We start from the raw sequence: 16,165 nt of genomic DNA on the forward strand, positions 1-16,165 counted from the left end.
TAGGGTTATCTCCCCTTCAGATCTGAACAGTGTGTCTTCAGCCATCTTGCAGCTTTAAGGGCAGTGTCATGGGGTCCACTCACGGCATGTGGCTCTGCCTCCTGGTGGCTCTGGGAATTAGCTCTTGTCAGGTGCTGCCCTCCCCTGGCGGTGTCTCTACGTGTCATCTCGCCTGGCAGCCCCTCTTGCTCCAGGAACTGCAGCCTCCTCTTTGTGACTTAGCCTTCTGGCTGACTCACTGTGTGGTATCCCCTTTGAGTTTACCCAAAGTCCTTCTGCACAAACTGTCTCAGGCAGTCTTCTCCAGCTCTGCCCTGATGGTACCACTTCCTGGGCCTGCCCACTGCTCTGGGTTCCAGTCTAAGGACCCTCAACCCAGCACTCCTGTGCTTTTTCTCTCCCAGCCCTCACTGCTCCTTCCCTGGAATGTTTCCTACAATTCCTGGTTCCACTCCTTTCTCTGCGTGTACCAGCTCCAAACCCTCCTCCCTCTTCCCAGGGGGTGAATCAGCCAGTATCTGTTGTTAGCTTCCTGACTTCATAGGCCCCCACTTCTACCTACCTAGCTGAGCCCTTTCTAATCAATTCCCTGTTCCCTAGCTCCTCCTCCAGGTGCAGCCTGGGCAGTTAATTGGCCGACTTAGCTATCTTGACCTTTCCAGGCCTTGTGTGGGGTTAACACCGCATCACAGGCAGAACAAAATTTACCCATCACAGACAGATGGGAATGGGAGCCCTGCTCTCACGGAACCGGTTAGTTTGCTGCTGCAGCTGCAAGCTGTCTTTTCCAGACCTTCCTGCTGCAGAACTCTTAATGACATCTAATAAAAGTCCAAAACATAAGCAAGGAAAACTAATTGGTCCTTGTGAAGTATAAAATTTTCATTAATTATTTGGTGAGCTTTCTGGCAAGACATGGGATTGTATCTCCGATATCTCACCTGAGTTGCTCCCTTTTTAATGAGGAAGGTGCAGCATCGTGCCCAGAAATAATGGAAAGGCAAAACTTCATTTCTGGTGCCAGTGCTTCATTGTATCAACAGATGTGACATCTTCTCTAATCTACAGCCAGGACGTTTCATGTTATCAGGTCAGCCATTGACTGCTCAAGCCACCCTCAGCAAGGCAAGAACTAAGTCTACTTTGCTCAGAAACCCGAGAAGCAGCTGAAGGTGCTCCCACTCTAGTTACTCCTTAGGAGATGTGACAAGTGGGGAAAGAGTGCAAAATTCCCCGAACCTGATCAACAGCGTCTGGGCCTGACTGTGGCAAAAAGGCAATAGTGTGGAGGACAGCTGAGACCCAGGGAAGGTACCAGTAAAAGGCTGCCCTGTCTATTCTCCAGCTCTGACATCTATCCAGTACCGCTGTCCTTACATGGGTAGATTAACCAGTTCCTGTACCCAATGGACCTCTCAGTGGGTTCCCACTTGCAGGTAGCCTTAGCAGCTGTACCTTAGTTGTTTCAAGGCTGGAGATTGGAGTCACAGTTGGTCTGTCTTCCAGAGAACCAATGCTTGGGAACAGTAGCTTCTGGAACCTCCTATTATGTGCCAGAGCTAGTTCTCCATATCCCCTTGCTATACCCTTCAAGCTAGAGGATCCTAGCTGCTTCTTCTAGTGCTGTCCCTGTGGGTGCTCCAGTCTAGGTGACGGTGCATCCCGGCGCTGCTGATCGGAGTTTTTCGGTAGCAGTGCCTGGTCGGGATGCACACACTCAGTTGGTATCTCCCGTCTCGTTGGAATCGTCTTGAGTACATGTGTCCCGCACCCTCCTCAGTTCTTTCTCAACCATCCTCGGCTGAAGACGGGACTCAGGGCAGTGCTGCTTCTCTTCCCTGGTCTCAGTAGGAAACACTAACAAAGATCGTAGAAATAGTTATTAGTTACATCCCAGTTGTTTCCCTTCCTTGGAATAGTTTAGTTACTTAGTTTAAAAAAAAAAACCAAAACCAAAAACTTTTCACCTCAGGCTTGTCTCCTGCTGAGACACTTTCCCCTGCCATTTCTAATTCAATATGCCAGGGGCTTCAGGATTCAAGAAGTGTGTTTCCTACCAGGTCTCCATGCCAAGATCTGATGGGTACTCATGGTGTGTGAAGTGCCTTGGCGAAACACTTGTCCCTGCAAAATGCCTTCACTGCAAGCCTCAAGACCAGGGCTCGTCTCAACAGGGACCTGTGCCTTAAAATGTTGCTAATGGAAAAATCTCTGCAGCTGCCTTCGGAGACTGGGAAAATTAAACCCTCTCCTTCATGCTCCCTGACCAGATCATAGCCAATTGGGAGCATGGCTTCACCCTCTCTGTAGCGGAGGCAAGAAGCCCAACAGTCTCCGAGGAGAGACTTTAACAAGGGTAAAGGGTCTCCCGCAAGATCCTTACTCTTTGTATTGACAGCGCAGAAGGCTGTCACAACACTTCAGCCATGGCTCCCACAGAGGCAGGAACCCGACCTCCTGTGCTGGGAAGGCTTCCGTGGCCCCAAGAGCTTCAGCGCTAAAAATAGCCGCGGTGCCGACTGTGTGCTCTGTTCCAGTGCTGACAAGAAGGTCTGCACCGATCCCCTCCGGGCTAAAAATAGCTGCGGTGCAGATTGCGCGCTCTGCTCTGGTACCGACAAGAACATTGGCACTGACCCCCTCTGGGCTAAAAATAGCCGTGGTGCCAACTGCGCGCTCTGCTACACTGCCAGGAAGAATGTCGGTACCGAGCCTGCCTCCTGCCCTGGCACCAGCAACGGACCCCCTGCAGGGCTCCTCCACATGCCTCCGGGCACCAGTGAGGCTTTCCATTGACAATGCGCTAGTGCACTGTCCAGGCTCAGTGCAGCCCAGGGAGCAGGAGCAACAGTTTCTCATTCAAGGTGATCTCTCAGTGCCACCTGAGCCTAACACCCTGTTCCTTGACACACAGGGCTCATTTTTTTGAACAGTTGCTCTCCCCACCTGCCTCTCCTCCTCCACTGGAACCTTTTCCGCCTCAGGTCATGGCTCACAACCACCAGTCTGTTTCCCTACTTCACCCCTCCGTGGACAGCACCTGGGTTCTCCTATCCTATGCCTTGGCCTCAGTGGTACCCTTGGCCACATCCTCCTACCACTCACCCTTAGACCTCTTCTACCAAACCACTACCTCCTTCTGTGCCTCGATCTCCAGCTCTGTCCACTTCTAGAGTGCCTGAACCCCCTTCTGAGAACATGAGCTACGGACCATATCCTGACTCACCGACCCCTGACTCTCCATCAGCTCCAGACAGTGTCCTCTTCTCTCCGCCTCCACAGAACGTGGACGACTGTAAACAATTTTAAGAACTTTTCAAGACGGTGGCACTCAATCAAGACATCTCCTTAGAAGAGGTTCAGGAAACACAACACAGACTCCTCAGAATCCTTCAACTCACTGCGCCTTCAAAGATCGGGCTCCCCATACACAAGGCACTCTTGGAGCCAGCTGACACTCTCTGGTAAACTCCAGCTTCTTTATTACCAACTTGCAAAAGGCTGAACGTAAATACTATGTTCCCACTAAGGACGCTGACTTCCTATTTTCTCATCCACAATCGAACTCTCTTGTCATGGATGCAGTTGCACAATGAACAAAACAGCTGCAATATCGGCCCACCCCTCAAGACAAGGACCTTAAACACCTTGACATCTTCAGTTGCAAGGTTTACGCTTCCTCCACTCTACAATTCAGAATTGCGAATTATTCTGCCCTCCTCACCAGCTATGACTTCGATAATTACAATACATTTTTTGAATTTGCCTCCTACATTCCAGAGGATAGGAAAGCAGACTTCAAATCAATCCTGGTTGAGGGCCAGTTAATTTCCAGAACTGCCCTACAAGCAGCTCTAGACACAGCAGCCCTACTACTGCAACTGCTGTGGTTATGCGCAGACCTTCATGGCTCTGGCATCCGTAAAGATCTGAAGACCAAAGTGGTGGACCTCCCCTTTGATAAGGATAAACTTTTCTCCAAACTTCCCCCCCCCCCCAAAAAAAACCCCCACAACCAAACCCCGATGAACTCTTCCACACCATGAAAGGTTCTAGAGCGACACTGCACACCCTGGGCATTCACCCATCTTTTCCTAGGAGACAATACTAACCCTACCAAAGACCCCACACACAACAGTATTATCGGCCTCAACCCAAATCATACGACATAACCAGGAGTCGCACTAGACCCCCTAAGCGCAGACAAAATCAAGCTCAAGCAACCACCTCCCACCCACTGGGGAATAAACAAGAATTTTGAAACGTTGGTAGAGGGTCTGCAGGACTTCCCCTTGAATCCACCACCTACTTGCCCATTTTAGCCACTGCCTCCAGAGTTTTCAACATGCCTGGCAGCGGATTACACAGGATCGCTGGGTCCTCGAAATAGTTCAGTCTGGTTACTCTATCCCCTTTTATATCCTACCCTTCCCCCTTCCTTGTCCCTCTTCAGTGACCCTCTCACAAGCGCTTACTTCGCGTAGAAGTGGCTCACCCTCTACAACTAGGCGCAGTGGAAACTGTGCAGACACAACATGGAGGGAAAGGGTTCTACTCCCATTACTTTCTGACCCAGAAAACGACTGGGGGATGGAGGCCTATACTGGACCTATGCCTACTGAACAAATCTGTGAGGGTAAAAAAATTCAAGATGGTCACACTTGGCACAATAATTCCTGCACTGGATCAAGGGGACTGGTTCACAGCCGTCGACCTACAGGACGCTTATTTTCATATATCAATTCATCTAGCTCACAGATGCTTCCTATGATTCACAATTCGTCATGACCATTTTCAATACAGAGTTCTTTCTTTTGGATTCTCCACAGTGCCGAGAGTCCTAGCCGTGATCGTGGTTCACCTCCCCAGACATGGAATCACACTTTTTCCCCTACCTGGATGATTGCCTCATCAAGGACAACTCTTATGGCGAGACACTTCAAGCTACCCATTTCACCATCTCCCTCTTTCACAGCCTAGGGCTCCAAATAAACGTCCAGAAATCCACCCTGACACTTACACAACAGATAGAGTTCATTGGAGCTCATCTGAATTCAATTAGAAGCAGAGCCTCACTCCCAAGTCACAGGTTCCTCGCTATCACACAACGGATATGCATGCTCTCTCTTTGTCCCAGGACACAGGCAAGAATCTATCTACGGCTCCTTGGTCACGTGACAGCCACCACCTTCGTGGTCCAGCACGCCAGGCTATGCATGAGATGTCTTCAGGGCTGGCTCAACTCCAACTTCAAACCCAACAGACACACCTTAGGGATGCTGCTAACTCCTTCTCCCAATGTTCTAGCTTCCCTACACTGGTGGACAATACCAGAAAACACCTGCATGGGCATTCCCTTCCAGCAACGATCCCCAATGCTCATGCTCACCACGGACGCTTCCCTAATCGGCTGGGGAGCACATCTAGGGGGACACAGGGCACGAGGCTGGTGGTCCGCATCAGAGACACGCCTACACATAAACCTCTTAGCGCTCAGAGTAGTGTGACGAGCATGCCTTCACTTTCTTCCCCTCATAAAGAACAAATCTATTCGGGTCTTAACAGACATAGCATGTATGTTTTACATCAACAGACAAGGGGGAGCCTGATCACATTCCCTGTGCATGGAAACCATCCGACTATGGAATTGGTGCACACAACATCAAATACAAATCATTGCCTCATACCTACCCGGCTGCCACAATACTACTGCCGATGCACTCAGCAGACACTTCTCAACAGAATACAAATGGGAACTGCACCCCGCAATACTTCAACAGCTCTTCTCCCTCTGGGGCACCCCATCAATAGACCTTCTTGCCACAACCCAGAATCGAAATTGTAGCCTGTTTTGCTCCAGAGTGGGACTCGGGACTGCATCCCTAGGAGACGCGTTCCTCATCCCATGGAACAACTCTCTTGTACGCCTTCCCACCAATCCCTCTGCTACACAGTGTTCTTCAGAAGATCATAGACGATAATGCGCGGGTGATACTTATTGCCCTGGCTTGGCCTAGACAGTTGTGGTATCCTTACCTACTCCGCATGTCCTACCGTCATCCATGGACTCTCCCAGCATAAAACGATTTATCACGGGCCTACAAAATCTCTACCCTGAAATGTATCCAAGGGCAGCTACATGGAATCTTAACCTCATTCTTCACAGTCTCATGAAACCTCCATTCGAGCCCTTGGGTACCTCATCTCTTTTTTTTCATATGTCTATGAAGGTAGCTTTCTTAGTTGCAATAACATCAGCAAGTAGAGTAGGTGAAATAAGCGCTCTGATAGCCTATCGTCCCTACGCAACGTTCTCCAAAGACAAAGTCTGAGACCACATCCTAAATTTCTCCCTAAGGTGGTATCCACCTTCCACCTTAACCAACCAATATACTTACCTGTTTTCTATCTTAAACCTCACGAAATTCCGCAAGAGGCAACTCTGCATACTCTTGACTTCAAGCGATCAATTGCCTTTTATTTAGACAGGACTAAGCCATTCTGTAAGTCCCCACGACTCTGTCTCCATTAATGAAAGATCAAAAGGTACGGCTATCTTTAAGCAACATCTGTCCAAATGGATCTCTGACTGTATCAGATCCTCTTACCGTATTGAAAATATTCAACCACCCGAAGGCATTAGAACTCATTCCACTTGAGCTATGTCGACATCCGTTGCCTTCCTACATAACGTACCCATTTCTGACATCTGTAAAGCACCTACATGGTTACCTGAACACACGTTTGCCAAGCACTATGCTATCACGCAAGATACCACAACAGACACCATAGTAGGCCATACAGTACTCTCTACAGTACTCACTGCCGCATCTCCAGTGTCCCACCAACCATAGTGGGAACTGCTACACATTCACCTAGAGTGGAGCACCCACAGCGACAGCACTCGAAGAAGGGGAAGTTACTCACCTTGCAGTAACTGAAGTTCTTTGAGATGTGTGTCCCTGTGGGTGCTCCACTCCCTGCCCTCCTCCCCTCTACTTTGGAGTACTGATATTATTTCTCCACGGTAGAGAAGGAACTGAGGAGGGTGCGGGATGCATGCACTCAGGAAGATTCCAACGAGACGGGAGATACCAACTGATCGTGTGTGTCCTGACCAGGCACTGTTACCGATCTTGGATCACCGGCGCCGGGACACACCGTCGATTAGAGTGGAGTACCCACAGGGACACACATTTCGAAGAACTTCAGTTACTGCAAGGTGAGTAACTTCCCCTTTTGGGAGCCAAAGAAGGCACAACTGAAAGGAGGAAAAGTATCTGACACTGCACCCCATATTCTTTACAGTGATATTTTGATATGATTATGGCATAATTGTAATGCATTTTGTACAAGATGGGTTATGTGAAACGTCAGTGGAAGTTACAATTTGCCGAATATGATTATCCTCCTCGTCATTGTCCGTCGTCGGTCGTCTTTGTCGTCGTCTTGTTGTTGTTCTTGTTCTTCTTCTCATTCCATTTTAGATGTGTGCGCGCCCATGTGCACAGTCATCAGCGATTTTTGCCTTATCTGTATTCTTAGGGTCAGCTGTAACTCCCCCTTGAGTGCCGCACTTATGTGTTGGTATATGAGATGCTGCCAATCCTACACCCTCTCAGTTCCTTCTTGCTGCTTGTGACAGTTGTTCGGAGCACCTGCATTAGTGGTTCTTTACAGCCCATTGTGTATCTTCTTTGCATATAGTTTGTGGGTACTTAATGGCAAACTAAGTGGTTAGGTTAGTTTGGTAGTTAGGAGTCCTGGCTTCAAACCATGCTCGTCATGTATCAGGCCAATGCCTATTAGTGACCCCCACGACAGCTGTTTGGAGTGCTTGGGGGAGTCCCATAGAAAGGACAAGTCCAGAATCTGTAAGAACTTTCACCCTAGAACCCAAAAGGAGCAAGATATCTGCTTGAGGGCCCTCCTCATAGAGAATGCACTTCATCCTGCATTGGAGCCCTCCTGCTTGGACCCCACGCCAAGCATCTCGGCATCGGTGTGGAGCGTATCGCCAGCACCGGGCCTGGCCCAGCCTGGTTTCCCCTTGCTGGCGCTAAAGAAGTGGCAAAAGAAGAGCCCCCTGACACTAGAAGGGAAAGGGACTTCGAGCCATGTGCCCGTCCTGGGGCTTCATGGTGAGGTACTGCTGAGGTTGGAAACACCCCTCCCCAGCCTGCCAGGGATCAGACTCCTCTTAGGGCTCTCAATGCCTGAAGTGGCCACGGTGGCCAAAGGAAAAGCAGGCCAAACGCACCCGGGTCTAGATTCGGCTAAGGCCCCAACACCTAAGGGCAAGCCGATCATGGGACTGCCCCTTAGGGCAATGGAGCATCCTTGGTCCCTGGACTGCAGGCATAGATCTTTGTGGCCTAGGACCTCGGCACAGCATCTCCGGTTAGAAGACCCAGGTTCCCAACACTGTGCTCTTCCCCTGCAAGACATGGGACACTGGGGTCGAGGCACCAGTCCCCGTGCCACCAGCACCGGCAAGCTTCCTGCCAAAGATTGTCACGGCGCAGGTCACCTTTGCCCAGATGGTCTACCAGACCTTGGTCCCCACCTGGGTGGGATCGCTCTCTGTCATGGCACCAGTCTCCATCTCCCCGGTACTGCTTGTTGGGCAGGCACCGACCCTCGCTGGTTGCCGACCAGGGTCAGTGGGCAAAGTCAGGCCTTAGTGGCTCCGCCCTGGATGCTGGAAGGGCAATGGTTGGAGTTGGATTGGGACCCGCGAAACCCATGCAGTATCTGCAGGTATGGTGTGGCAGCAGGGACAGTGGCCTGCTCAATGGCCATACTGGAACCTGTGGAGTGTGCCTGTAATGCCAGTACCATATTCCCACCAATCCTCTCTGGCTGCCTCAGACAAACTGCCCTTGGCACTGCTGGCACCAGAGTCGGAACATGGTACCGAGTCAGACGCAGGGGCAGTGCCTTGGACTCCAGCACCTAAGGAGCCATCCCCAGAGAAGGAGGAGGAACCTGCCCTTCCCCCAGTGGAGCAATCATCGTCGTCTCCGGATAAAGCGGTGGCAGGTCCCTCCCACATGAGCTGTCCCCCTGATGACTTCAAGGAACACCAGGCTCTCCTTAAAAGGGTGGCTACCAACTTGAACTTAAAAAATGAGGAGGCCATGGAGGAGTCTGATGACCTCTTCAATGTTATATCCTCCTCTCACCCCAGCCCGGGTCGCACTATCTGTCCAATCAGGATTGCCAAACAGCTGTGACAGACCTTCTCCCATTCAGCCTATGTCTAAGTTGGCAGAAAAGAAGTATTATGTCCCTGTAAAAGTGTTCAAATAGCTGTGTACACACACTCCAGTAGCATCACTGCTCATGTCTGCTGTTAATGAAAGGGACAGGTCAGGCCAAGTCAGTGGCACACTGAAAAACAAAGACGCTAAGAGACTGGACTTACTTGGCACAAAGACTTATTCAATGACCAGCCTGCAATTTTGGGTGTCTAACCACCAGGCCCTGTTAGGCAGGTACAATTTTAACCTGTGGGACTCCCTTGGTTTGCCTGGCCTGCCAAGCCTTCTTACCTCACATAAAAAGGAGGGCGGTCCAGGTCCTGACGGACACTACAGCACGTATATGTTGTATATCAACAAGCAGGGCAGAGCCAGATTGTCTGCTCTTTGCCGCAAAGCCCTCAGGCTCTGGGACTTCTGTCTCCTACATGACATGCGTCTCTTAGCCAGGCACCTTAGCTGGGCAACTCCCCTGGGCCAGGAACGGTTTGGTAGATCACCTCAGCAGGACTATCTTGTCTCCCCATGAACAGTCCCTCCATCCGGAGGTGGTCACCTTCATCTTCCAGAGGTGGGGGACTCCTCAGGTGGACCTGTTCGCATCCAGTCAGAACAGGAAATGCTGTGTTTTCTGCTCGATTTGGGGGGATCGACAGGGGCACCCTGTTGGACGCTTTTCTGCTTCAGTAGTCTGGGGCTCTGTTGTATGCCTTCCACCTTTTCCCCCACCCCCCAGTGCCATTGATTCACAGGGTCCTCATGAAGATCAAGCAGGACAGGGCGAAGAGGGGCCTTGCAGTGATGGCTTGGCTGCGCCAGCACTGGTTCAGCATGCCTCTGAACCTCTTGGGTGGCTGCTCCAGTGCAGCTACCACTCAGGCTGGACTTGCTGTCCCAAAACTACGGCAGTCTTCTGCATCTGAACCTGGAGGTGCTGCACCTGACTGCTTGGCTACTGCGTGGTTAAGTGCAGAGGAGCAGGAGTGCTTGGCTGCTGTCCCACAGGTTCTGTTGGGCAGCAGAAAGCCCTCCACTAGGGCAACCTACCTGGCCAAATGGAAGCTGTTCTCCTGTTAGTTCTTGGATAAAGGCATTCAGCCTGAGCGGGCCTTCCATCTGCCACTTGAGGGTAGGTTGGTTTTTGACCAGAACATGACTACCAGGTTCCTCAAGGGCCTCGAGCACCTCTACCCGCACATCAGGGACCCCATTCCTCCGTGGGACCTGAATCTTGTGCTGTCATGGCTCATGGGACCCTTGGTTTCCTGCTGTCTCCTTCTCCTGTCCTGGAAGGTTGCGTTCTTTATTACAATAACATCTGCCTGCTGGGGCTCTGAGATTAGGGCACTTATCTCAGAACCACCCTATATGGTCATTTACAAAGACACTTTCCAGCTGCAGCTGCACCCGGCTTTCCTGCCCAAGGTGGTTTCACAGATTTATGTGGGCCAGGACATTTACTTACCTGTCTTTTTTCCAAAGCTGCGTAAGTCAGAGGAGGAGCATAGGTTGCATTTCATAGATGTCAGGAGGGCCTTAGCCTCCTGGCCTGGTGCCTATCCCGGACATCTGTACGGTGGCCACCTGGTCATCCATCCACACTTTCACATTCCACTACGCACTTATCCATCAGGCTAGGGGGGAACCCATCACAGTATCCATCCTACAGATTATCCTTGGACAACCTGAGATACCTTTCCTTATCTCTGTCAGGACCAATAAAATGACCTTCCAGCCCCCAGTGCAATACCAATAAAGGCTGAAGGTTAGCAGTTGCTCTCAGTAGGCGGGTAATGTAAACCCCTCTTTCCCCCATACTTTTTCCTTTCAGAATTGGAGCAGAAGACTCAGCTTGGGGGAAAAAAGTCAAGCACTATCGTATCTAGGATTCACTGTGCAAAGGAGTGGAGGAAGAGGCTTCCACCTCATCCTTATATTTTTTTGTGGGAGATGGAAGGTGCATTAGAAAAGCAAGAAAAAAAATCTGAATAGAACAGGACTTGACTAGTTGGTTTGTCTTCATGGGAAGAAAGCTAGCTTTCTGAATTGGAGCCTGATTCCCAAGAAAGAAATTCAGGACAAACTTTAATCTTGAATATTGTAGTTTGCTCTTACAGGTATATAGCTGCTATATGCTGCCCTAAAAATCATAGAGGAGTGTGGCCTCTTCAAAGGTCAAGAGCCTAGGCAAATATTCCAAGACACTTTATAATGATCACCAAAGTCAGACAGACCTTGTGAGCCTACCCAAAGCTGAAGTAGCACTTTCTTCCTTTGCAAAGGACAAAGCTATGCCTGTGAAAAGAGATTTTCTCTCCTGCATATGAGAATGCACAATAATTTCAAGGCAACCTGTTCAGTTGTAAGGGACTCCTCATCCTGTGCTTAGCTGTAATGATCCTGGCCTAGACAGGCTTCTATTGGACTCCATTCAGCTAACTGTCAAACTCCTACAGATTGTTCCTTTCTCCATATTTTGTGCCAGTGGCATTTGTATTGATTGCGTCCCTGACTTAAGCTTCTCAGGTAGGGGAGTGGAGTACAGCATAGCATCTTGCAGGTGCATGGTGGCTGCACTCTTGGGAGGCAGATTTGAAAAGCAACTGCTGTCATTCTCAAAGTATTCAGGGGGAGAAACTAATTGATAAGCCAGTGGATATAAAGTAGTTGCTGACTCATTAGAAAAGAACAAGACACTCAAATCACCAAACAATCCAAAAAAGAAATGTAAGTCTCACATTTTAAATTATGAGTCCTTTCATGAGTCCTGGGCCTCAAAATGCAACGAATGAGATCAGCCAAGTTTCAGCCCATGCTTCTGGTTATACTTTCTCTTACTTTCTTGAATAATTCATCTCTTTCTTTGGTGTTTATAGTCTTCAAATATTTTGAATTGTTTTACAATTCCTAGTTGTTTATCTTTTTATATGCAAGCATCATATTTGTGTCTAGGTGGAAGGATGGCTTTCAGCGCTGGAAACTTGGTTTGAAATCCTTTGTCACGAGTGAAAATATTTAATTTCATCCTAGTCTCTGAAACTGTTTTTCATCCTAGTACCATAATCCAATTTAGCACAGTTCTGCATAGTTGTTACTGTGAGCTCTGGGAAAATCCAATACTTCAATAGTAGAAGAATTTCAGGTCAGGATTTAAGAGTATTGGCTGATCTATTTGGAGAAACTTATGCTAGAGGCTTTCTGCACTTCACCTAGTTCTAAAAATGTTAATTCCTCACTTCTATGAGTTGCAAATTGAGATGAGAATGCAAAAAAAGTCAATTAATTTTGTTGTATATTTTTGGTGGTAGTGGTCATGCAAAACTAACGAACATTTAAATGTTGACAAATGGTGAACTTGGTTTAAATGCAAAATAGGAGAGAACTCAAGCTAATTCCCAGAATGAACATGAAGCATACTTGTGGCTCAGTTCATTTGAAGCCCAAGTAGTAGTTTATTAGTACATTAATAAATTACAGAAACTCAATCTTCTGTAACAAAAACAATTCCTCTTTGGAATTTGGAAGGGACTTGGTGGTGTGATAGCCCAAGCAACTGATTTCTTCTGGGCTAAGTAGGAAAGGAGATTCATTTTCCAATGGAAATTATATGGGTACATTAGAAACACACAGATTATAATTTTAATCTTCTGTTTCTAATGTGATTTTGAAGTTTAGCATCTCTGAAGGTCCTTCAAACATGCAAGAGAATTGCCATAAATCAGGTTGGTTTGGTATCTGGCCAGCCAGAAGAGATTTCTGATTTCGCCATATCTAAAAATATTATGATAATAAAATATCATAGTTGTTTTGAAGTATTTTATCAGTAAGTGCAAAGTGAGCCACTTAACAAGTAATCTATCTCTTAAGGCCTTAATCTTGTAGCACTAAAATCAGTGGGAATTTTGCCACTAACTTTAATGGGTGAAGGATCGAGCTTTAATTGCCATTTTGTTACATCCAATGGCAGTTGCACTAATTAAAATAATTACATCTCCGTGATTCAAATAAGAAATTCTTATATAATGACTTAGATTCTTCAATTTAAAAATATCCCATAAAATAAATTGCATCATATGGAAAGTAGGTATTGGAATTTCATTCTAAATAATCAAAGGCCAAACATAATACATCTATTTTTCCCCTTCAAACAAGCGTTTTATTTAAATTGGACTAGTGACTGAATGTCTTCAACATATTTTATTGGGCTACTAGTTTTTCTTTCTGTCTGTCTATCTTCAGGGTAGGGACCATTTTTACTCCATGTTGATACAGGACCTGGCCCAGTTGGGCTCTGATTTTGATTGGGATCGCATAGTCCTCCTGTAATAAAAATAGTATTAATTTGCATAAAGTCCTGGGTTAATTTATGATTGCATTAAAACCCAGTGCACTCTGCTTTAGTTGGTGGGTTGTCCTGGTGAGAAGCTTGTTTCAGCCTTTGTTTTAGAGGACAGAAACTTAAAATATCAAAAAGAAAATAAAGTGGGGGGGGGGAAGGTTCAGATGGGGGTTTGTCAACTGTCTGTATAACTCTAAATGTTTAAAGAAGAAATTATAAGCTTCCTAATAAAAGTTGACTGCTTTTGCTTTCTGGGTTTACCTGTGCATGGCTGATGCCATGGTTGATGCCATGGCTGATGCACAGGTAAACACCTCTGAGCTCAGTCGAATCAGTGAATTGTCTTTTTAGTGCAGTGGTTCTCAAACTTAATTGCAGTGCGCCCCCCCTTCTGACACCAAAAATAACTACCCAACAGGGGCACCAAAGCCTGAGCCCCGGCCGGGAAGGCCAAAGCCCAAGCCCCACCGCCCCAGAGGTGTGTGTGTTGGGGAGAAAAAAAGAAGTCCAAGGGCTTCCTCAGCTTTGGCCCTGGGCAGTGGAGCTTGGGCTTCAGCCCCTGGCAGAGGGGCTTAGACTTAGGTTCGGCCGCAAGGTCCCAGCAAGTCGAGCTCCAGCTCTGGCAGCCCCATTAAAATAGGGTCAGGACTCTCTTTTGTGACCTGACCCACAGTTTGAGAACGGCTGCTTTAGAGGCATATTAAACACTGTGCAAAAGCTGAGTGTTGGGTGGGTGGAGAAAGGGTAGAATTGCATGAGCTCTTGCCTTATTTTGAATGAAGACCTGTTTACCTAGAGAGCGTCACTTATATATTGATCTAATTTTTTTTGTAGATGGTTGTGAAAACATTCATGGATATGGACCAGGACTCTGAAGAAGAAAAGGAGCTGTATCTAAATCTTGCATTACATCTTGCTTCAGATTTTTTTCTCAAACACCCTGATAAAGATGTGCGCTTGCTGGTAGCGTGTTGCCTTGCTGATATTTTCAGAATTTATGCTCCTGAAGCTCCATACACGTCACCAGATAAACTGAAAGTAAGTTGAAATAAGCACGCACATGGAAAATGTATGTTTAATAAAAAAAAAAAAAAAGGTGGTGGGAGAGTAAGGGCAGAACGAATATATTTCACCCATTGCATCCCAAGCCAAATCATTTTATCTAATTCTGGTTCAACAAGTTTACTAGTTATTGTATAAATAAAAATAAATAAGTTACCTGAGAAATCCAAGGCTTTAACCTCATTATGGGGACACAGGTTCTGTCTGCACTGCAAATTTAGCTACTATAAAAGTCGGGAGATAACAGTGTTGTAATTAAATCTTCTACCTCAGTTATATTGTAGACTTAACAAATATAACTGGTGAGAAGCATAACTGTTGTAACTGTAGTCCCAACCTATGAAAGAGGCAAGATAGGTAAAGTAATATTTTTTATTGAACCAACTTCTGTTGGTGGAAGTTATAAGATTTCAAACTGCTTAGTCTGTGTAGCTTGAAAGCTTGTACCTTCCACCAGCAGAATTTGGTTCAATAAAAGATAATATCTCACCCACCTTATATCTCAGGCAGCCTCTGTTTCCATATGTAATATTTAAAGGCTCTTGGAATTATTAACTTTTTATATCTGTTTGCGAGATTAACTAGAATATCTACTCTGCTGTCCTTTTAGTAGTGTTGACAGGTCTTTAGCTTCCACAGGATCCTTCTGTGAGAGAGCAGCAAAATCCCCTCTACCAGCACTTCTAAAATAGTGATTTCTAGTGCTTTCAGTTAGCATTTTGGGGTATTTCAACACTGCACGGGATCTGTGGGACCCAGGCTTATGGACTTGGTGTTTCTAAGCCTGCACTTATGTGCCCCGCTGCATTGTAAACCTGAGTTTACAGTTGCTGGACCTAGGTCTTAGCCATACTAACATGTCTACACTGCACTACGCAGACCTTCTGACTCTAGTCCATTACTTGAAGTGCGTTCACACTGCAAAGTAACAGCTTGAACCTTAGTTGCAGCGGGACTCTGACCCACTCGTCTATCTAGGTTCTAGGACCTGGGTCCTGAGTGCTTGCTGACTCAGTTGGACTGATTTGTGTGAACTGATAGGGGGGCTTGAGCTCAAACCAGAGTCAGAGACCAAGTTTAGTGTGCAGTGTAGATACGCTCTTGGACGGGAGAGATTATTTTACTGAAGAAAGGTATGTTTGCAAATAGTTCAAATTATGGTGTTACTCTCCATCTAACTGAGAGAGTGATCTTTTCTGCTGAGAATTTGAAAGTTGCAAAGTTTTAAGAGTGACCTTACTCTACGTTACATGAAATACCCATAGCCCAACTAGATGGAGATGGTTGATTAGGAAATGACAATTTAAACAAGCAGCTGCAGAGTAATCTTTTTGTTACAGAAACTTTCGTTTTATGGCAGTTTAGATGGATTTACTCTTTGTCATTTAAAAAATTTACTCTCTCCCCAGAGCAGCCTGCACCCCAAACCTCTCTTCCCCAACCCCACTCCAGAGCCCTCACACCCCCCCCCCCCCCACATTCCAATCCTCTGACTCAGCCC

General features: G+C 47.2%; 1 protein-coding gene across 7 annotated transcripts in view; it reads left to right on the forward strand.

The window, feature by feature from the left end:
* The window catches only part of PDS5B (PDS5 cohesin associated factor B), a 257,905-nt gene that overhangs the window by 46,439 nt on the left and 195,301 nt on the right, over positions 1–16,165 (forward strand). For all 7 annotated transcript variants that reach the window (XM_073341612.2, XM_073341603.2, XM_073341649.2 and 4 more), the window contains one exon: positions 14,437–14,640. In XM_073341612.2, coding sequence (XP_073197713.1) covers positions 14,437–14,640 — 204 coding nt within the window. The remainder of the gene's footprint in view (positions 1–14,436; positions 14,641–16,165) is intronic.

This window comes from Lepidochelys kempii, chromosome 1 (genome assembly GCF_965140285.1).
Source record: "Lepidochelys kempii isolate rLepKem1 chromosome 1, rLepKem1.hap1, whole genome shotgun sequence".
Taxonomy (NCBI): domain Eukaryota; kingdom Metazoa; phylum Chordata; order Testudines; family Cheloniidae; genus Lepidochelys; species Lepidochelys kempii.